Genomic DNA, 22,953 nt, shown 5'->3' with positions numbered 1-22,953 from the left:
CCCTCCCATGGCCAGGCCGAGCTGCCAACCTAGGAAAGGTTGGGGATTGCTGTTTTAAAACACCTTCCATGAGCCGGACGCTCACCTGTTTGAGGGTAAGGTGGAGCTTCGTAGGAGAGGTGAGCCCGTGGATCCTGGAAATACGGAAGGCTCTCCGAGTGAGCCGGGTAGATGGGCAGGCGGGCGGTGAAAGGGCTGGGTTTGGGGGCAAGGGGGCTTATCTCACTGCCCGCAAGGGCAGGGGAGGGAGGAAGAGGAGGAGGGGGAGGAGGAATGGGGCCTGCTGAGGTAGCTGAGGTCTGGCTCACAGGCGTTTTCGGAGAGGAGCCGGTTTGACTGTAAAGAATCAGAAAGATTAAATGAAGGGCTGCTGCCATCTGCATTCAAAAGGGACAAGATGGGGAAAGCCTCTATAAAATGTCTTATAGATGGCATTATTCGCCTGCAAGGTTAGCAAATATGTATAACAATAAATCTGTTCAATGTTGGAAATGCACATATTATCATATGTGGTGGACGTGTCCCAAAGCAAAAAAAATACTGGAAGAAAATACACATGTGGCTGGAAATTACCATTTCCACCAAAATAAGACCTCCCCTGATAATAAGCCCAATCGGGCTTTTGAGCGCATGGCAATAAGGCCAAGCACTTATTTCAGGGTTCAAAAAAATATAAGAAAGGGTCTTATTTTCGGGAAAACACGGTATCTATCTAATCTATCTATCTATCTATCTATCTATCTATCTATCTATCTATCCACCCACCCTGTTTTCTCCAAAATAAGACATCCCCTGATAATAAGCCCAATTGGGCTTTTGAGCGCATGGTAATAAGGCCAAGCGCTTATTTCAGAGTTCAAAAATTATAAGGCAGGGTCTTATTTTTGGGGAAACACGGTAGGCAGGTAGGTAGGTAGATAGATAGCAGAGAGAGAGAGATAGCACATAGATAGCAGATAAATAGATAGATAGATAGATAGATAGATAGATAGATAGCAGATAGATATATAGATAGAAAGATAGAGATAGATAGATAGATAGATAGATAGATAGATAGATAGATAGATAGATACCCTGTTTCCCCCAAAATAAGACATCCCCTGATAATAAGCGCAATCAGGCTTTTGAGCGCATGGCAATAAGGCCAAACGCTTATTTCAGGGTTCAAAACAATATAAGACAGGGTCTTATTTTCGAGGAAACACAGTACGACAAAACAACACATAGATTTGAAACCTGAGATATTCTTGGTGGGCATGCTTCCAGGAAACTTTAATAAGGGTAACACATATTTAATTTTTCACTAATCCTAACAGCAGCCAGGATTGTATATGCACAATACTGGAAAAATCCAGAAGCCCTTACATTATAATCAAAAAAATTCTGGAATGTGCAGAAATGGATAACCATAAATAACCCTAAAAATTCAAAGGAAAAGAAGACTCGGAATATTTTATAACATGGGAACTATTCTGCAAATGGTTAAGGGACAGATATTGAGGTTAGAGGAGTGGATTTATGTGAAATATGGACTACACGAGAAAGAAAAAAAACCGATTAGTAAATATTTTGATGGTTATCTATAATGGAAGATAGTACACTTTTCAATAATGATTGATATTATTGCGTAATTTTTATGTACATATGATTATAATTACTATGATGATGATGTTTATATGTTAACACTTTGGACACCTGGAAAACACACTGTTCAACATAGAAATGTGATATAAAACAATAAAAAATATTTAACAAAAGGGGACAACATGAGCTGATCCAAGCAGAAGGGACCAGAAGGGGCCAATCCAGAAAAGGAGGAATCCTTCCCTTTTCCTGGGGGAGGGGGGGGCAAGGGAGCCCCAGAACTTACTGTTCAGGCAGAGGCTCGTTGGGAGACAAAGTGGGGTTCTGGCCATTTGCCACGGCCTTCCCCCCTTTCTTCACGTGCTCCAGAGTCCGTAACGAAGGGCTGTTGATACAACGGGGAATCAGCTGGGGGCCGACGCTCTCCGGACTGGGGCTCCTGTTGATGTTGGACACTGCCTTTCCTGCTGGATCCGTGTTTCCTATGATGGGAATGACATTCCCCGCGGTGGGGGGGATGGCGCTTGTGATGCTGGCTTTCCCGAGCAGAGGGAAGGGTCTCGCGGTGACGGCACCGATTTTCTTGTTTCTTAACCGATACCTGCAGCGGACATAGTGGAGAGCAGAGCTCGGTTGAATAAAGGTAAAGGTTCCCCTGGCACATATGTGTTAGTCGTTCCCAGCTCTAGGGGGCGGTGCTCATCTCCGTTTGAAAGCTGAAGAGCCAGCGCTGTCCGAAGATGTCAGCATGACTCAACGCCAAAGGCGCATGGAACGCTGTTACCTTCCCACCAAAGGTGGTCCCTATTTTTTCTACCTGCATTTTCGAACTGCTAAGGTTGGCAGAAGTTGGGACAAGTCACGGGAGCTCACCCCGTTATGCGGCGCTAGGGATTCGAACTGCTGGACTGCCGACCTTTCAATCAACAAGCTCAGCGTCTTAGCCACTGAGTCACTGCATCCCTGTACTTTACCAAAGCTTAAAGGGTTACCAAGTAGTTTGCAAGCTGAACCTGAGGTTTTCCCATGGAAACAACACAAAGAGCTAAAGAAGCTTCTTGGGTGAGAAACGAAATGTCTTCAAAGAAAAACCAGAAAATCCAGTTGCCAGTTGAAAACAAAGCACCTTTGGGACAACACAAAGGGAAGTTCCCTCTCCCACCCACCACTCCCTCCTGCCATCCCCGAGTTATCTGCAAATATCCAATGAAGTGCTTGTATACTGTTCAGAAAACAGGTGCTGGGTTCCGAATTCTGTGTATCTTTAATGACCTTGGCCGGCTGGAGATTCTCACACAGCTCAGCTGGCCTTTCATTCTCCCGCCCCCATTTCTTCCTTATGGTCTGATTTTTCCTTCCCTCCCCCCACCTTTGATAATGGCAGGCTGTCAGCTCAGGAAGCTTGGATAGGTGAGATGCAGCCATGACACTCACCCGCTCTGAACTTTAAGGATTTGCTCTAATTGTTTTGGAACCCGATTGCTGAATGGGGTGTGTGTTTGCGTGGCTGGATCAAGGCTGCCAAGCTGACCTTACAGTAGTGGTCAAAATTGTGGAAACCTTTTGGGAAAAGTGTATTTTTGAGATTTGATGGCTTATAACACCACTTTTTTTGGGGGGGGGGAGTTTCAAGATAATACGGGCCTGGTGGCTCAGCAGACTGATAGCATTGTGATTAACACCAGCTGTCTGCAATTACTGTAAGTTCGAATCTCACCAGGCTCAAGGTTGACTCAGCCTTCCATCCTTTCTAAGGTAGGTAAATTGAGGACCCAGTTTGTGGGGGCAATAAGCTGACTTTGTATAAATATACAAAAGTATGAAGGCTATTGCTTAACGCATTGTAAGCCGCCCTGAGTCTCCGGAGAAGGGCGGCATATAAATTAAATAAAAAATAATAATAATAATTCTATTCCACTGCTGGAATGGCCTGGGAATAGCCCAGACCTTCACCCAATTGGAAATCTATGGAGCCGACTAAAGAAACTGGTTAGTCAGAAGCGACCCAGCAATAAAACCCAATTAATAGAAGCCATCATTCAATCTTGGTTTCACATGATAACAGCTGTAGAACTCAAAGACTTGGTTCGCTCCATGGGAAGACGTTGTAAGGCCGTCATTCATGCTAAAGGTTACCCAATTAAATATTAACTGACATGGGGATCATTTTTGTATATATTTTTTTTTTCCTATGGTGATCATTTTTGTATCTCTCGTTTCTTCTACGTGTTTTCTTCTTTATGCTGTATTTCATTTCATTTTATTAGATTTATATACCGCCCTACTCCCGAAGGACTCAGTAACCGCTATTCTAATAGCAGATCCATCATAAAAGTGATTGCATTACATTCTTGATTCAATTCTCTTTCCATTGATATATAATTTTATGATGGTACTACTCCAAAAAAAAAAAAAAATGCTGTTTTTTTTTTTTTAAATTTGATTTATATGCCGCCCTTCTCCGGAGACTCAGGGCGGCTTACAATGCGTTAAGCAATAGCCTTCATCCATCTGTATATTTATACAAAGTCAGCTTATTGCCCCCACAAACTGGGTCCTCATTTCACCTACCTTAGAAAGGATGGAAGGCTGAGTCAACCTTGAGCCTTGGCGAGATTCGAACCTGCAGTAATTGCAGGCAGCTGGTCTTAATAACCAGCTTAATAACAGGGTGCCTTAGACCCACTGTACTACCAAGGCTCTTTTTAAGTTATTAGCTAGTTTTAGAAAATACACTTTCCCCGAAATGTTTCCACAATTTTGGCCACTTCTGTAGGCCCCAGGCAGATGGAGGTGCCCCCCCCCAAAAGACTTACTTCTCCAGCTCCTCCTGCGAGTGAGCGAAGGTGCAGTTGGTTCCGCGAGGACACCCGCCCTGCTGTCTGAGGTCGCGGCAGAGGCTTGTTTTATACTTGCTGTTCGGCTGTGGCTTTCAAAAGAAGAGAAGAGAGAAGTGAAGGGGCACTGCCAACCTTGCGCCAGGCTATCTCTGTCAACCACATGGCATGCCACTATGGGGGACCATTGGCGTTAACCACAGTTGTGCTAGTCTATTTCTGGAGCAACATGGGAAATGGGCGTATCTGCAGTCCCTTTCGGCAACGTCTTAAATCTTTCTCTTTGCTTTTTTGCTGTTCACAAATTCTCATATGTAAAAGGCCCAGAGTCACTGGGAGTTGTGCAGCCGCTAAATCGAACAACATGGAGAAATACACACTCAAGGAACAAGCAGTTAATGGCTTGAGAGGGCTTAAAGCAGGTTTCTCCAACTGGATGTTGTGGCCCGTCAGCGGCCTGTGCAGCTAGTAGCTGATTCCGACAGCGAGGAGGCTGGTGTGGTGCTGCGCCAGCAGCCTGTGCAGCTGGCGCTCCAGTCGGACAATGAGGAGGCTGGAGAAGATGTGGTGCCAGAGGCGGGGATTCAGCCAGGGCCTTCAGAAGCTCCCATAAGTGAAGAGGAAAAAGAGGAGGAGCCTCTTCTCGATGCACGGACGTGCAGAGCTGCCAAAAGGCAGGAGTGGCTCCTCAGGAGGAGGTCTCCTCGAGAGTAAGGCTTGGGGCTAATTGGCCACTCCCTTAGCCTATTTAAGGAAGGACGACGACTGATGCAATTTGCAGGAAACAACTTCGTTCCTATTCTTTCGCGTCTTGATTCCAGAAACGTTTGATTCGGCTCTTGTTTCTCTCTCGTCAGTTTTCCTGCAAATTGCTTCTGGGCATTCTGCCAACCACAGTAAGATTACGGTTATCTGAAATACTGTGCCTCAGAATTGAGTTCTTATTGTTTGGATTCTTGTCAGCTGTTCATGAAGTTAAATTAACAGCCCTTGTTCAGAAAAGACTGATTTAAACTGTACTTGTGTTCGAACAACTACTAAGAAAGCTCATTAGTAGTCCTTAATTAGTAAACTAAGGTTTGTATGGACTTTGTGTGTGCTGCGTTCTTTGGGGTCCGTAACTGGGACAGAACACTGGATCGGCTCCAGCTGTATAAGCTGCCAGTTTTGGACCTTAACACCGGAAGCTTCCACACTGCCACCTTCTTGTGCTTGGGAAAGTAGGAGGGAGGGATTTAGTAAAGAGATTGTAGTTAAGACATAATAGCATTCTTCTTTTCGGTCAAGGTCATGGTGTTCCTGCATCTGGAGGAGGAGTGGTTGCAGTGGTGGCTCAAGTTGGGATGGATGGTGATTGGGCCATGGGGTGCAGGGGATGGATTTGGGGAAAACCTGGAACTCTCAGATTCGGGTTTTTCCAGATGTGCCAGTAAACCTACTCTAATAAATGAAAGATTTGAGATGATGCCTGCCCTCTTGAGTTTTCTGATTGGAGTTGGGTTGTTCTGGAATGCTGACATAAATGTCAACGGTGGCCATTGCGGAGAATTTGTTCTGACCCGGTCTTTGCAGGAGTAAGAAACAGACTCCCCCGCAACAAAAAAAACCCTCTTTATTTACACATGGGGAATTCACTGCCTTCCCCAACAGAAAATCCAGGCAAGACTCCTGCAAGGAGTTTAACTGAAACAATAGTCCTTATCAGCTCGTTAGGATAAATGCAAGGCTGGGAGCTCCCAGGTGGGGAGGCTGCAAATTAAGTCAGTTCAAACAGAGAACTAGACAAACCTCAGTTCGGCAAGGCAGCCTTTGTCGCACGAAACACACAAGGAGCAAACTTTCCAGAAATGCGAACGGTTGTCTCCTATGACAACCACTCCCTTTTCCTCCTATTTATTCCCCAGCCAGGGAGGGGCCATTCAGCATCCATGTGTGCTTTGCTTCCCGAATCGACTCCTTGTCCTCCATTGTTCTCCTTTCCTAACTGCTCTGCGCATACGTGTGTGTGGAACAGGCCCCAGCTGTACTTCCTCCTCACTCATATCAGCCTCCAAAGGCAGCTGCCTCTCCAGCGGCTGGGAAATGCCGGATGGCCCTGGCTCTATCTCTGCGTCCGATACAGAGCATCCATCAGAGCCTTCCCCAGGCTCCAGAACTGGCCCAAGTTCCTCCCCAACCTCCTCATCGTCCCGAGTCTGCCGCCAGCTCCACTGGCAGCTGGCGGGCTACAACAAAATTCTGGGTAATGACTTCTAGGTTAGGAAAAGAAGGACTTAAAGCAGGGCTGTCAAACTCCCGGCCCACGTGCCGGATGCATCATGCAGTGCCCACACGCGATTTAGCTGAAAAAGTCCCGATACGTCCACCGTGACGACTTGAGTTTGACACCCGTGACTTAAAGGAGGAAAATCCAGATTTATTTCTCTCTAAGCTGGTGGCTTTCTGACTTTCAGCACCCACAACTGTCAACTAACAAAAGATGAGAGAGTTCAACCAGGCATTAAAAAAATTTAAATGAGAGAGAGTCATCTGTGATTCTAATTTTGTGTGTGAGACTATCTAGTCTTAACCTTACTTGCCGTTTTATAGGTCTGTGTGAGAATCAAAGTGCCATGTTACGACAAACTCAATCGCAACGACCAACCTGTGGAATTTCGGGGCCTTTTCTGCTGTGGTTCTGGATGAAATCCACAAGGCCACGCACCACAGTCTTAACGGCCACCGTGGCGTTTTCCAGCTGCTCCCACGTTGGAGACGCGGCATCTGGGAGGGTGCGAAAAGGGAAGAATTAAAATGAGCTTTCAGTAGTTACCAGGAACAGGTCGCGATTGTGTCATTTTCCGTTTTGCAGGTGTCAAGAGTGATTCGCTCTTTCGCTTAGTTACTTCTTCGCTTGCGGCTTGACAACAATCGGGAGGCTTAGGGTTAGTTGGAATGTTGGGTGTGTGTGTTAGTTAGTTACTTAGTTAGTTAGTTGGAGTGTTGGAGGAATGTTAGTTGAAATGTTGGGGGTGGGAATGGAATGCCAAGACTGCATCTGCAGACTGTGAGACCCAAGGCCACGCCGTGTAGCTGTTTGAACAATGCAGGCTGTTGTCATAACAAAAGGAGCATATTTAATTGGACAACACAATGAACTGAGCGCGGATGGCCAAAAGGGGGAAACCCTAGTTGAACTGTGTGGACTTTCGCGCTGGAAACTCAGAGCTGGTTTCGCTTCTTCTGTGCCAATGTAGTGTATTCAATAAAGCTTTATTTTGCGGAAGAACAATGTCCCACGAGTTTTTGAGATTGGCTAGTTAGACAGCTGACTACAGTCCTCCTCAAAAGAGTCCTGTTCAAGTGAGCAACACTGCTTTTTGAACCATCCAGCAGGATTAAACTTTCTTTAAAAATGGCTGGGTTACCAATGGGCACTATTTCCCCTGTCTTAATTTTCTTCCCAATCCCAAGAGGAAATTACCTGCGGCAGAATTGAGTAGCTGTCAGGGCTCCGAGGAACGCCCTAATTAACTCAAACTTAGTAAAGTTTCAAAAGAAATCCAGTTATTTATTAGGAGCAACATGTCGGCAGCTTGCCAAGTATAGTCAACTCTGCCGCATGTAATTTACGGCTCAACTCTGACCCTGTTCCCCACCTCCTCCCAGGCTGTGTTATAAATCACATTCTCCAACGAGGCACTTTCGCAGGCTGTAGAAACCACACCAACCTTGGAGGGAAGGTATTCATGGAATGTGCTTGTAAACGTGGCTGCTGAACTGCTCCGACAGATCTCCCCCCTTTCTGCCCATGACAACTCGAGAGCAGACTAGAAATGCTTTGCGAGTTGACACCCCAAGTTTTCTCCCCTTTATCAATCCACTGTGAAGTGGTATGCAAGTCTAAGGGCTATTGCTATCTGTCTGTCTGTCTCTCTATAACTATCTGTCTGTCTGTCTATCTATCATCTACCTACCTACCTATCTACCTACTGTGGTGGCACATTGGTTAGAGGGCAGTATTGCAGCCTAATTCTGCCCACTGCCATCAGTTCAATCCTGACCAGCTCAAGGTTGACTCAGCCTTCCGTCCTTCCGAGGTGGGTAAAATGAGGGCCCAGATTGTTGGTGGCAAGAGGCTGACTGTGTAAACCGCTTAGAGAGGGCTGTAAAAGCACTGTGAAGCTGTATATAATTAGGGGATGGGATTCAAAAATTTTAGCAACCAGTTCTCTGCCTGGTTGCTGGGTGGGCGTGGCCATGGTGGGCGTGGCCTACTCGGCCTGCACCACGGTGGGAGGGGGGCTTTTCGCCCTCCCCAAGCTCCGTAGGTGCATTTTTCACCCTCCCAGAGCCTCCGCACAGTCCCTGCACTTACCTGGCATCCAAAACGGGCCGCATGGAGACTCCTGGGAGGGGCGGGGTAGAGTGGGCGGGGCCAGCCAATCCTTGCAACTACCGGTTCGGCGAACCAGATGTAAAATTAGCACCTAAACCGGCCGAATCCCACCCCTGTATATAAGTCTAACGGCTATTGTTATATCATCTTTTGCAACCAACGAAGACTGGAAAAAGCATCGTGTGAAAAGGATCAAATCATGTTGCCTTTAGGGGAGGAGGAAAGAAAGGAGGCGGAACAGGACGGGAGTGTGTGGGGCTCCGCCTTCTCTCCGCCGACCTACCTGGATTAGGATCTATGTTAGCCAAGAACTCCAAATGGGGACGCAGCCGATTGAGGTTGGCGGGGTCTCCCGTTCGCTGCAGAACAATGGTTAATTCTTGCACGCTTTTCGCAAAGGACTCCGGAGACTGGAGCTACGTGAAAAGAAACACACATACACACGTGTTTTGCACCCATCTTTTGCTGACAGATTGAACATTTCCAAGAGCTTTCCCCCAAGGGGGGTGGGACAATAGTGTAAATGCATCAATGCAGGGTGAGAATTTTTTTGGGGGGAGGGGGATCGTTGAAGCCCTTGGAGGTTTATCTGTGTCCTCAGGGTCACCTGAGTTGTGCAAATGGTTCCTGTAGTTTGCAATTTTTCCTCTGGAAATCCATTCCTCCTCCCATACCATTACAAGCACTACTCTGGGTCCGCTTCAAGGTGCTAGTCCTCACCTATAAGGCCCTCCATGACTTAGGTCCAGGATATTTGCAGGACCTTCTCCTGCCTGCCTCTCACCGTCCTGTTCGCTCACATAGGGCCGCTCTCTTCAGGGTTCCGACAGCGAGCCAATGTCACCTTGCTGTGCCCAGAGCTAGGGCGTTCTCTGTGGGTGCTCCCACCCTCTGGAATGAATTACCTACCGAGCTCCGGACGGCTCCTGATCTCCGCTCTTTCCGTCGGGACCTGAAGACTTGGCTGTTCAAACAAATAGGCTGAGACTGATTCTGGGCTTTATTATTTACTACTAATTAATTATTTGGATTAAATTATGATTTTATTGTACTTGTTTCTTAACTTGTGTTCGCCGCCCTGAGTCCTTCGGGAGAATGGCGGCATATAAATACATGTAATAAATAATAATAAATAAATACTCAGGTGACCCTGAAGAAACAGATAAACCTCCAAGGGCTTCAACGACCCTCTAAAAGGATGCAAATGACCAGCTGTCTGCAAGGAATATAAATCCTTCCCTTCCCCACCATGCAGTCAGAGCAGAAGAAGCTTCTTGGGTGAGAAGCGAAACGTCTGCAAAAAGAAAAAACAAGAAAAATCCAGTTGCCTCCTGAAAAAAAAGCACCTCTTGGACAACCACGACCTGGATGACTTAGAATCTCTACAGACGTCCATCCAAGATTCTGGACTTTAGAAAGGTTTTGGAAAGAAGTGCAACACAGAGGGTGGAGGAAAACCGCTTCCCCTCCCCAAAAAAACACAGCCGCATCCTCAGTCCGCATAAACAGAAGATCAGCGTTTTAGGAGCCGCAGCTCCCAGCTCAGAATCTGCCCTATGCAGCTTCATCATTGGATGCATCGAAGCTCATGTTCTGTCCCCGTACCCCACACGCACCCCCACAGACGGCCCGGAGTTAATAAGCCACACGACAAAACTCTTTGAAGATAAAGCTGGCAGCAACCCAGTGGCTAGCTGCCAATTCAGACTTTACTCACACAAAACAAAGATTAGACTGCCAGCATTCCGATCAAACAGGCAGAGTTTTCAACAATACAAGGATTAGTCCAAATGCAGTCCGATAAAGCAGGCAAAGTCCAGTAACGCAGAGATCATGGATTATTTCTAGTTTTTGCTCGTCACAAACTGAACCGGCCACCACACCCACATTTATACCCTGTGGGGTGTGGTCCAGTGACTCAGCTAATCTCTGGCACGCCTTCCCCTCTGCTGCGCACGCTTCTCCCTGCGCCGCTGCTGAGGATCCAGCCAGCACTTATCTACTTCTTCGCTGTCCACCTGTGGCTGTGGGGACGTGCTTGGCTCTGGGCCTATCTCTTGGCCTTGGGTGTCCTCCGGAGGCATTGTCAGAGAGGAGGGTCCTGGAGAGGGAGGCCTTGCCAACTCCTCTCCCTCACTCTCAGAGTCTGCATCTGTCGATAGCCCAGGCTCAGGCAACGGAGCCACAACAGCTCACTTGCTGGGGTGGGTCGGTGGGTGAAAAGCAGCTTCTTTGGACGCTGGAACTCACCTTATCGATGATGGACTGCATATGGGATTTGTGGGCCAGGTCGCCGTAGAGGAGGGAGGACCACTGCTCGGGAGAGATCCGGAGGCCGGCTTCCAGGGCGATGTGGACGATCTGAGCGTCGTGCTCCCTCCTCAATGCCTCATAGCTGCGGAATTCCTCCTTCAGCTGCATCAGGGAGGAGTCCTCGTCCCTCTTGGTGACCTGCGTCAAGAAAGCGACACTGACGATGTGTTGGAATGGTCGCGCATTTATAATAAATACTCTGTCCTGCGCATTGGCAATAAAAATCAGGACACCGAATACAAACTGGGCGGAAACGACCTCGTAGACGACCCTCACTGTCAAGGACCGAGGACCGTGATGGTGAACTTATGGCATACATGCCACAGGTGGCACGCGGAGCAATATCGGCAGGCCCGTGAGCTAGCTCTGGTGCCCATGCATGCGTAGGCCAGCTGATTTTCGGGCCTTCTGGGCCCACCGGAAGCAGGGAAACAGGCTGTTTTCAGCCTCCGGAGGGCTTCCGGGCGGGGTGGGGAAGGCCGTTTTTGCCCTCCCCAGGCTCCTAGAAAGGCTCTGGAGCCCGGGGAGGGTGAAAAATGGGCCTATTGGGTCCACCGTGCCATCGCGTGCCAAAAGCAGGGGGAGTGTGGGAGGGGTCATGCGTGCATGAGTGGGGGGCGGGGTACATAGAATTATGGTGTGGGCACCCACGCGCATAACACCCCCCCGCGCTCCCCCCACTTTTGGCACGCGATGGCAAAAAGGTTAGCCATCACTGACCTAGGAGTACTGATCTCAAACGATCTAAGCACCAGAGCTCGCTGTAACAGCATTGCCAAAAAGGCACTAAGAATCATTAACCTAATCTCGCGAAGCTTCTTCTCCGGTAACACTGTACTGCTAACATACAAAACCTTTGCCAGACCAATTCTCGAATGCAGCTCATCAGCCTGGAATCCGCACTGTATATCGGACATTAATACAATTGAGCGGGTCCAGAGGTATTTCATGAGAAAAGTCCTCCACTCCTCTGCTCACAACAGAATATTTTATGCCACCAGGCTTGACATTTTGGACCTGGACAACCTAGAACTACGCCGCCGACGGTCTGACCTAAGCGTAGTGCACAAAATTATTCTGCTACAACGTCCTGCCTGTCGACGACTTCTTCAGCTTCAACCGCAATAATACAAGGCAGTGGTGAATCTAATTTTTTTTACCGCTGGTTCTGTGGGCGTGGCTTGGTGGGTGTGGCAGGGGAAGGATACTGCAAAATCCCCATTCCTACCCCACTCCAGGGGAAGGATACTGCAAAATCCCCATTCCCTCCCCACTCTGGGGCCAGCCAGAGGTGGTATTTGCCGGTTCTCCGAACTATTCAAAATTTCCGCTACTGGTTCTCCAGAACCTGTCAGAATCTGCTGGATTTCACCCGATACAAGGCCAAACAATAGATACAAAGGTAAACCACTCCAAACTCGATTGCAGAAAATACGACTTCAGCAACAGAGTGGTCAACACCTGGAATGCTCTATCCGACTCCGTGGTTACAGCCTCAAACCCTCACAGCTTCAACCTCAAACTGTCTACTGTGGACCTCATCCCATTCCTCCCATCCCATCCGTAAAGGGGGCGTGCATAAGCGCACCAGCGTGCCTACCGTCCCTGTCCTACTGTCCCCATTTATCTGTACTTATTTCACTTGTTTATACCTAAACCTGCTATCTTTGTACATGTTTGACAAACAAACAAACAAACAAACACAACCCCGCTCAAGCGATCCTTTCTAAGTCACTATGGGTATACTTTTGTTCCGTACATCAATAAGGTACCCAAAAGTCACACCTTGAAGCAGGACGCCCGATAGAGCAGCTGCACCACGTGGCCGATGCTGGTTTTCGATGCCTGGGGGAACCTGGGCTCCAGGCGCTGGACCACAAACAGCACCAGGACTTTGCGGGAGAGGGCCGAGCCGTCTTCCAGCGCCAGCAGGACCAGTTTCAAGGCTTCCTCCTGCATAGCTGGGAGGCCAAAGGATGGCATTACGGTGGGGAAAGCCGAACCAGAAGAAATTGGGGGGGGGGGGGGTTATCTCCTCTCTCTTCCTTGCCAGGAGCACTTCAAAATGCTTATTAAGACCAGCTGCCTGCAATTACTGCAGGTTCGACTCTCACCAGGCTCAAGGTCGACTCAGCCTTCCATCCTTTCTAAGGTAGGTAAATTGAGGACCCAGTTTGTGGGGGCAATAAGCTGACTTTGTATAAAAATATACAAAAAGGATGAAGGCTATTGCTTAACGCATTGTAAGCCACTCTGAGTCTCCAGAGAAGGGCGGCATATAAATCAAATTTAAAAAAAAAAGAAAAGAAAGAGAAGGAAGGAAGGAAGGAAGGAAGGAAGGAAGGAAGGAAGGAAAGAAAGAAGGAAAGAAAGAAAGAAAGAAAGAAAGAAAGAAAGAAAGAAAGAAAGAAAGAAAAGCTGACTTTGTATAAATATACAAAAGGATGAAGGCTATTGCTTAGCGCATTGTAAGCCGCCCTGAGTCTCCGGAGAAGGGCGGCATATAAATCAAATTTAAAAAAAAAAGAAAAGAAAGAGAAGGAAGGAAGGAAGGAAGGAAGGAAGGAAGGAAGGAAGGAAGGAAGGAAAGAAAGAAAGAAAGAAGAAAGAAAGAAAGAAAGAAAGAAAGAAAGAAAGAAAGAAAGAAAAAGCTGACTTTGTATAAATATACAAAAGGATGAAGGCTATTGCTTAGCGCATTGTAAGCCGCCCTGAGTCTCCGGAGAAGGGCGGCATATAAATCAAATTTAAAAAAAAAAGAAAAGAAAGAGAAGGAAGGAAGGAAGGAAGGAAGGAAGGAAGGAAGGAAGGAAAGAAAGAAAGAAAGAAAGAAAGAAAGAAAGAAAGAAAGAAAGAAAGAAAGAAAGAAAAGCTGACTTTGTATAAATATACAAAAAGGATGAAGGCTATTGCTTAGCGCATTGTAAGCCGCCCTGAGTCTCCGGAGAAGGGCGGCATATAAATCAAATTTAAAAAAAAAAGAAAAGAAAGAGAAGGAAGGAAGGAAGGAAGGAAGGAAGGAAGGAAGGAAAGAAAGAAAGAAAGAAAGAAAGAAAGAAAGAAAGAAAGAAAGAAAGAAAGAAAGAAAAGCTGACTTTGTATAAATATACAAAAAGGATGAAGGCTATTGCTTAGCGCATTGTAAGCCGCCCTGAGTCTCCGGAGAAGGGCGGCATATAAATCAAATTAAAAAATAAATAAAAATCAATCAGAACAGAGCTGGAAGGGTCTTTGGAGGGACTCCCTGTTGAAGCAGGAGACCCTATATGATTTCAGACAAATGGCTGAAATAGTATAGGATCTCCTGCTTCAACAGGGGGTTGGATTAGAAGACCTCCAAGGTCCCCTCCAGCTCTATTCTGATTGATATTTTGAAGTTTCCAATCTCTTCTTAAAAACCTCCAGTGTTGGAGCATTCCCAATTTCTGGTGGCAAGTTGTTCCACTGGTTAATTGTTCTTACTTTCAGGAAATTTCTCCTTAGTTCTAAGTTGCTTCTCTCCTTGATGAGTTTCCACCCATTGCTTCTTGTCCTGCCCTCAGGGGCTTTGGAGAATAGCTTGACTCCCTCTTCTTTGTGGAAGCCCCTGAGATATTGGAACCCTGCTATCATGTCTCCCCTAGTCCTTCTTTTCATCAAACTAGACATACCCAGTTCCTGCAACCGTTCTTCATGAGTTTTAGCCTCCAGTCCCCTCATCATCTTAACCGTTCTTTTCTGCACTTTTTCCAAAGTCTCAACACCATTTTTGTAACCTGACGACCAAAACTGGATGCAGCATTCTAGGGGTAGCCTTACTAAAGCTTTATAAAGCGGTACTAACACTTCACGTGGTCTTGATTCTATGCCTCTGTTTATACACCCAAAGGATTGTGATTGGCTTTTTTTTTTTGGCTAATACCTCTCACCCCAGCCCTCTTTTCTACAGCTGTTAAAAAGTGAGAGAAAAGCCGTCTTCATTTTAAAGCTGAAAAAACGGCGTGTCCAGCCTGAATTTGATTGGGGTGTGGGATTGTTTTGTATCCTTGGGTATTCTGGCATGAATTCAGTTTGACAAGAGTTTGGAGCTGAAGGAGGATGGAGCCTTCAACCAAAACGTCATAGCTTAGCCGATGAGTCAAGGACATTCCAACGGCTGGCTGACCGGAGGAAGAGAGAAGTCTCCAAGATTATTATGGATTATGGGAGCGACGGGGCGCTCCCATGTGACACCTCTCCTGCGCGAGCTGCACTGGCTCCCGGTGGTCTTCCGGGTGCGCTTCAAGGTGCTGGTGACCACCTTTAAAGCGCTCCATGGCTTAGGGCCGGGGTATTTATGGGACCACCTTCTCCCACCAATAGCCTCCCACCGGCCAGTATGCTCGCACAGAGTGGGCCTCCTCAGGGTGCCGTCCGCCAGACAGTGTCAGCTGGCGACCCCCAGGGGGAGAGCCTTCTCTGTGGCAGCGCCTGCCCTCTGGAACAACCTCCCCTCCGGATTTTTCGTCGGGCCCTGAAAACTTATTTATTTCAACTAGCCGGGCTGGCTTGATCCCACAGTTTTGGGTTAAATTTTAATTGATTTTAAATTGGGTTTGTTTTAAATTGCGGCCAAAAATATTTAATTATTTTAAATTGTTTTTAAATTTTGTATGTTTTGTTTTTATTTTGGCTGTTCACCGCCCTGAGTCCTATTGGAGAAGGGCGGTATACAAATTGAAACAAAGAAACAAATAAATAAATAAATAAACCAGTTCCCATCTTGGCTGGACAATGTGACAATTTGTTTTGGAAACTTGAGAAACTGAAACTTATATTAGGGTGAAAAGCCTGGGAACTTCAGTACTGGCTTTTTACCAGTTAGTGCCAAGATGGTCACTAACCAAGATGGTCATTTATCTAAATAAACCTGTTCTTTGAAAAAACGGAGTTCAATTTGTGATGGATGCATTACTTGGAACCTGACACGGGGAAGGGAAACTGGGCTCTTTCTCCTCCTCCAGCCATCACTCACCCGGCCCGAGGAACTGGCACCCTCTGGCCCGGACAGCGGCCCAGAGATTGGCCGAGAGTTGCTGAGGATTCTGGTGTGCCAAGATCAGCTCGGTGACGGTCCTTTCCCCGAGCGAGCGAGCTGCCCGCATGGCCCTGATGCGGCCTTCTTCTTCCACCAGCTGGCAGTTGACCAGGGTCACCAGCTTCCGTTGCATCGGCCGGCTCAGCGTGCTCTGATTTAAGCTAGCCACACCTTTGAAGAACGACGTTAACAGTTACGTATCACTGCTTCGCCTTCAGAAACTGTCCTCAAAATACACTTTATGAGCAGGTGATTCAAGCAACAGCTTTGGGTTTTTTGTTTTTTTTGGAAAAGTTTTTCAGTTTTATTTCTTTCACACATAATATAAAATGTACATTTTCTTATACATAATTAATCCTACATATACACGTTTTCCTTAAAGAAAGCATAAAAATAAGGCATTTTAATTACATTCGGAGTTGCTCTTCTACCTTTTCTTCCCTCATTTCGCAACAACCCTTCTCCTCCTCTTTTTCTTCCCTCCCTCCTCTTTCTCCTCCTTTCTCTTCCCTCCTCCCCTACCTCATTCTACTTCCCCTTCTTTTCCCCCACTCCTCCCTTCTTTCCCCTCTGCTCACCTTCTCTCCTACTCCTATCCCCTACCCTTCCTCTCCTTTTCCCTTTCTTCCATTCCTCTCCCTCCCTCTCCTCTCCTACTTTCTCCTTCCTCCTCTACCTCGTCCTACTCCCTTCTTTTCCCCCACTCCTTTCTTCTTTCCCCTCTACTCACCTTCTCTCCTACTCCTATTCCCTACCCTTCCTTCCTCTCCTTTTGCCTTTCTTCCATTCCTCTCCCTCCCTCTCCTCTCCTCCTTCCTCCTCTCCTACCTCACCCTACTTCCCCTTTCTTTCCCCCACTCCTCTCCTTTTCCCCCTACTCACCTTCTCTCCTACTCCTGTCCCCTACCCTTCCTTTCTCTCCTTTTGCCTTTCTTCCATTCCTCTCCCTCCCTCTTCTGTCCTAATTTCTCCTTTCTCCTCTCCTACCTCACCCTACTTCCCCTTCTTTTCCCCCATTCCTCTCTTCTTTTCCCCTACTCACCTTCTCTCCTACTCCTATCCCCTACCCTTCCTTCCTCTCCTTTTCCCTTTCTTCCATTCCTCTCCCTCCTCCTCTCTCCTTTCTATCTTCTTTGCTGTGGAATATTCTCATTTGGTATCCGAACAACTCCTGTATTCTAGTCAACAGCTGAAGGGGAGACCTTGCTCTGGTCCAGAGGAAGCCAGAGTGGGGCGCAGGAACTTACCTTTACTTCCGCTCAGCGGCTTTAAATAGAGGGCCAGATCTTCCACGCATTTCTTCGCCACCTCATAGTGCTTGTCTTCTCCAAGGTTACTCAGCTTGAGCGCCTGGCGATTGGGCACCTAGAGGGGTTCCCGAGGAGAAAGCACTCGTGAGCGTGCCTTCGTTTGAAAAAAAGGGGGGCAGGAGGGAAAAGGCGATTTGGGAAAGGACAACCCATGTCCAGGTTAGTTGGCAGACTTACAAGAGTTCATTTCAAAGTTTGAAGTTACGGCACTGGAAAAAAGTAAATTGTGACCATCTTTCACACTTACGACCGTTACAGCGTCCTCATGGTCACCGGATTTACATTTAGCTGACTCACATGACGGTTGTAGTGTTCAGGGGGGGGATAGGGGGAATGTCACGTGACCCCCTTTTGCGACCTTCTGACAAGCAAATGTCACTGGGGAAGCCAGATTCGCTTAGCAACCGTGTTACCCGTGTTTCCCCAAAAATAAGACCCTGTGTTATATTTTTTTTGAACCCCGAAATAAGCGCTTGGCCTTATTTTCGGGGAGGTCTTATTATTTTGGGGCGCGTGGAGGAAACCAGAGGAAATGGCGGAGACCGGCTGTGCATGCGTTTAAATATTTTCGGGGAGGGCTTATTATCAGGGGAGGTCTTATTTTAGGGGAAACAGGGTACTAATTTGGGGCAGCGGTTAAGTTGCTGGAGGCTCTGAGTTTATTTATTTATTTATTTATTTATTTATTTATTTATTTAATTAATTAATTAATTAATTTGTATACCACCCTTCTCCTTTCGGACTCAGGGCGGTGAACAGCCAAAATAAAAAACATTTGTACGAAAGTTAAAATAATTATTTAAAACTAATTAAATAGAATTTGGCCCATAATTTAAAACATATCAATTAAAATCAATATCAAACGTTAAAACCAACATGGAATCAGGCCAGCTGATTGAAGTTGAAGAAGTTCTGCCTTAGTCATTGAAAGCTGGACGGGTGACTTGGGGCCCATCCTTCTCTCTCAGCCCAACCCGACTCACGGGAGGAAGGAAGGAGAAGGAGAAGGATTAGGTATGCTCGCCCCTTCGAGTTACTTATAAAATAATAAAAGCAGGATAAAAATCTAAATAAGCAAATAAATCTTCCTTCTCCGGTTTGATTGCCCCAGGGGTAAAATGCACTTACCTTTCCTAACGGCTCAGTAATATGCACAAGCCATGCGCGCTCATGCTGCGTTTGCCGTCAGTGGCACATGCACTTGCTTTTCTCTCGCGAGCGCCATCGTCTGTGCATGCGCAGTGGGTCAAAACCGGGACGTGATGACGTCCCAGTTGGGGGGGGGCGGAGCCTCCTGCCGCCGGCACTACTGGCTTGCACGAGCCAGATTTTCACCGCCTGCACTTCACCACTGGATTGCCCGTTGCAGACTTCCTTTCCCAGTCCCTGCACCAAATCAACGTGTGTGTGTGTGTGTGTGTGTGTGTGTGTTTGTGTGTGTGTGGTGCAGTGGTGGGTTCCACCCGGTTCACCCCAGTTCTGTCGAGCCGGTAGAGGTGACGATATGACGTCCCCGAACCGGTTCTGCCCCCCCCCCGTGTTATTCTTACCTTTTATTTGGCCCCACCCCCAATCTATTGCTGCCTCCTGAGTCCCAGCTGATGGGCTATAAGGAAAAACTGTTTAAACTCTTGCCGAGGGGCTTCAAAGGGCCGCCCTACAGATGATCAGTGGTAAAAGAGCCGAGGTGGCACAGAGGTTAGGGTGCAGTACTGCAGCTACTTCAGCTGACTGCTAGTTCAGCAGATCAGCGGATCAAATCTCACCGGCTGAAGGTTGACTCAGCCTTCCATCCTTCCGAGGTGGGTAAAATGAGGACCCAGATTGTTGGGGGGCAATATGCTATTTAGTATACTGTCTTTGGTGTAAGCCGCCCAGAGTCCTCGGAAAGTGGGCGGCATAGAAATATGACAAATAAATAAATAAAAGGCAGTTTGGTGGTAGACCGGTGCCTCCAAAAACAAATGAGTAGACCGGTGCCTGCAAAAATAAATGGGTAGACCAGTGCCTCCAAAAACAAATGAGTAGACCGGTGCCTGCAAAAATAAATGGGTAGACCAGTGCCTCCAAAAACAAATGAGTAGACCGGTGCCTGCAAAAATAAATGGGTAGACCAGTGCCTCAAAAACAAATGAGTAGACCGGTGCAGCTCTGCAAGCAGTTAAAAGCCTGGTAGACCAGTACCTCTGCTAAATCCTAAAGAATTGTCACATGACCATCAAGCCACGCCCACAAAATAAGCCACGCCCACAGAACCGGTAGTAAAAAAAATTTAGAACCCATCCCTGGTATGGTGCCTTTCCCTTTACCTGGGCTCCCACTAACTGGAGCAGCGCAAAGTTGACGGGCAGCACATCGATGTCGGTGTGGATGGCGGTCTGGTCGAAAGGGCAGGCCTTGCGGTGCAGCTTACTCAGGCAGCTCTGGCAGACGGTGTGGGAGCAGCCGAGGCTGATGGGCTTGTGCACGTTCTCGTCGAACTCATTGTAGCAGATGGGACAGGACAGGAACTCCGTCCACTGGGCGGCCTGCACGGGCATTGTGGAACGCAGGGCCCTCGTTTCAGCCGCTAGCACTCCATGTTGGCACCGTCCAGGGGTCGGGAGCTGGGAGAGAAACAAAAATATGCCAGAAAAATTTGATAAGGAAAGCATGGACATGTCTTATCAGCAGCGAGGATTATCTTGGCACAATATTGGAAAGATGAAGAAACACCGCAAGATGAAGATAGATAGATAGATAGATAGATAGATAGATAGATAGATATTTATTTATTTATTTATTTATTTATTTATTTATTTATTTATTTATGTTTGATTTATATGCCGCCCTTCTCCGGAGACTCAGGGCGGCTTACAATGCGTTAAGCAATAGCCTTCATACTTTTGTATATACCTGCTTAGTAGGGCTTTCGCCCCCCCTTCCTAAGCGGTGTTCTTTTTTATACAAAGTCAGCTTATTGCCCCCACAATCCAGGTCCTCATTTTACCTACCTCGGAAGGATGGAAGGCTGAGTCAACCTTGAGCCTGGTGAGATTTGAACTTGCAGTAATTGCAGGCAGCTGGTGCTACTTAACAGCACTTTAGTCTGCTGCGCCCCCAAGGCTCTTGTGCACGTTCTCGTCGAACGTGAAGATACTAGACCCGTGATGGTGAACCTATGGCACGCATGCCCAAAGTGGCACATGAAGCCATGTCGCCGGGCACTGGCGGTCTTGCCTGTTTTTCTTCCGGGTTTCTGGTGCGCAGGCGTACGTGATGATCAGCCGTCTATGTGAGCAGAAGTGCCGAAAACCAGCCTGCACAAGTGCGCTGACCAGCTGATTGTTGGGTGCGCATGCGCGCTGGGACCTGGAAGTTCAGCTTTTCCGGAGCGTGGCCCAAACGAGCGTGCGCACGCACACATGACATTTTCACACGACCTTTTCAGCACTCAGTGCCGAAAAGGTTCGCCATCACTGTACTAGACTGTGCAGGAATGGATAGACTTACATTGAAAATCAAACAGAAAGAAGATACAAAATATTATCAAACAAGGAACTTATTTTACCAGTGTGTCAGCGTTGCAACGCTGGCATAGAGGGAGTAGAGGAGAGCGAAAGATAAACTCTGAGACTTTTGCCTGCTAAATCCCTTTGAAGCCCGGTTGTCGTGGAAATGAGGGGAGGGGGCACATTCCTGGGAAATGACGGGGAAAAGAAGTTTGAAGAATGACATGGAAGACAGCCAATGAGAAGCAGAGATTTGGGGATCTGAAAGGGAGGGATTGGGAGGCAAAAGGTCAGTCTTGTCCGCGCGGAGTCATGATCCAGTGGCTGAGCTCAATTAAAGAAAGATTTCCTTAAAGATTGACAGTTTGGAAATTCATTTAATTTTGAGATAGCACCGCAGTCTGACACAGTGTTTTGGAAAAAAGGGCTGGAGAGCAAGAATGGAATCTGTATTGTTAAGCAAACTAAATATCGATGTTTATCAAGCACTGAGAAACGTATTTAACAGGAAATTAATAAAATTTATTTTTTTTAAAAAAAATGTTTATGCACCAGCCTCCTTTGGGCTCAATTAGGCTCGTAAATTGAGGACTTACTGGCTTCTGGATTCATTTTACCAAGCTACTTTGCCCATTGTTTGCATCTTCTCTTTCAGCCACTCTGATAAATTATGTTTATGATTAGCAGTCATTTTTTTAATATTGCACTAAATACTATTTATCTTTTTAAAAAATTCATATTAGTGGTCCACGGGATTTAAAATTACGAATTTAGTGGTCTGAAAGGTTGGTGACCCCTGGTTTATATGGTTTTTATTGGAGGGGTTACGAAACCATCCCCAGCATCTGGCATCAAAGAAAATACCGCTTCACAGCCGGGAAGATTGATTTCTGGCAGCTATTGCTAAAAGCTTTTGCAGACACTCTCTACCGACTTGGGAATTTGCTGGGCCAGAGATCTCTACTACAATTAGCCACGGTTAAAAGAACACTCATGCCCAGAGGCAGCGTTTCACCAGCTTCAAGCAAATAATAAGTGCTAGGAACAATTGAGAGTTCATAACGCTTTAACTTAAATGAGCCTTAAGCAACATTAAAAAAAGATACAGGGAAAGTCTTCAAAAGTCTGCACAAGAACACAAATCTTAACATCAAAAATAAGTTCGTATGCTCATTCTGACTCACAAGTTGTATAAAGCCATGGATTCTTTTAGAATAGAATAGAATAGAATAGAATAGAATAGAATAGAATAGAATAGAATAGAATAGAATAGAATAGAATAGAATAGAATAGAATAGAATAGTTGGAAGGGACCTTGGAGGTCTTTTAGTCCAACCCCATGCTTAGGCAGGAAAACCTACACCACTTCAGACAAATGGTTGTCCAATCTCCTCTTAAAAACTTCCAGTGTTGGAGCATTCACAATTTCTGGTGGCAAGTTGTTCCACTGATTAATTGTTCTAACTGTCAGGAAATTCCTCCTGAGTTCTAAGTTGCTTCTCTCCTTGATGAGTTTCCACCCATCGCTTCTTGTCCTGCCCTCAGGTGCTTTGGAGAATAGCTTGACTCCCTCTTCTTTGGGGCAGCCCCTGAGATATTGGAAGACTGCTATCAGGTCTCCCCTGGTCCTTCTTTCCATTAAACTTTAACCGTGGTTTGTTCAATAAATCACAGTTAGTCCTAACAAGTCACCCATTCCTAGTGGGAAAATGCATCGTCTGGGAAATATCGCACAAGTAGAACCAAAAAACAAAACCCCCACATGTGGCAATTTATGGTTTTGCGGCCTGGAGATACACTTTTGTCTGTAAGCTGAGTTAGTGACACCTTCCAGGAGATATTTGTGTGGTATTAAGAGTTAAGTGGGACCTTATTTTCAAAAGCAACACTAATCTGGTGCCCCAAAGGTGCCATTCTCTGCTTGGGAGGGTTAACACTGCCTGTCCTTGACCCAGAAATCCCACACACCCACGTTCACAATCTG

The 22,953-nt window shown here is 46.7% G+C and overlaps 1 protein-coding gene and 1 non-coding gene across 2 annotated transcripts in view; both read right to left on the bottom strand.

The window, feature by feature from the left end:
• Positions 1 to 22,953, bottom strand: part of RC3H2 (ring finger and CCCH-type domains 2) — a 46,583-nt gene that overhangs the window by 18,983 nt on the left and 4,647 nt on the right. Inside the window, exons 2-11 of the mRNA XM_070955932.1 lie at positions 19,788 to 20,084; positions 17,416 to 17,533; positions 16,106 to 16,339; positions 12,898 to 13,073; positions 11,050 to 11,250; positions 9,083 to 9,215; positions 7,066 to 7,184; positions 4,401 to 4,513; positions 1,871 to 2,185; positions 86 to 336 (exon numbers count right to left, since the gene is read on the bottom strand). Of these exons, the coding sequence (XP_070812033.1) occupies positions 86 to 336; positions 1,871 to 2,185; positions 4,401 to 4,513; positions 7,066 to 7,184; positions 9,083 to 9,215; positions 11,050 to 11,250; positions 12,898 to 13,073; positions 16,106 to 16,339; positions 17,416 to 17,533; positions 19,788 to 20,018 (1,891 nt within the window). The 5' untranslated portion in view covers positions 20,019 to 20,084. The remainder of the gene's footprint in view (positions 1 to 85; positions 337 to 1,870; positions 2,186 to 4,400; positions 4,514 to 7,065; positions 7,185 to 9,082; positions 9,216 to 11,049; positions 11,251 to 12,897; positions 13,074 to 16,105; positions 16,340 to 17,415; positions 17,534 to 19,787; positions 20,085 to 22,953) is intronic.
• On the bottom strand, positions 10,276 to 10,392 carry LOC139325902 (small nucleolar RNA SNORD90). Its single transcript, XR_011601124.1, has one exon. It is a non-coding gene; the product is annotated as a small nucleolar RNA SNORD90 (small nucleolar RNA).

This window comes from Pituophis catenifer, unplaced genomic scaffold, assembly GCF_029215685.1.
Source record: "Pituophis catenifer annectens isolate HBS135680 unplaced genomic scaffold, rPitCat1.0.hap2 SCAF_17, whole genome shotgun sequence".
NCBI classification, from domain to species: Eukaryota; Metazoa; Chordata; class Lepidosauria; order Squamata; family Colubridae; genus Pituophis; species Pituophis catenifer.
This window is presented reverse-complemented; position numbering and strand designations above follow the sequence as displayed.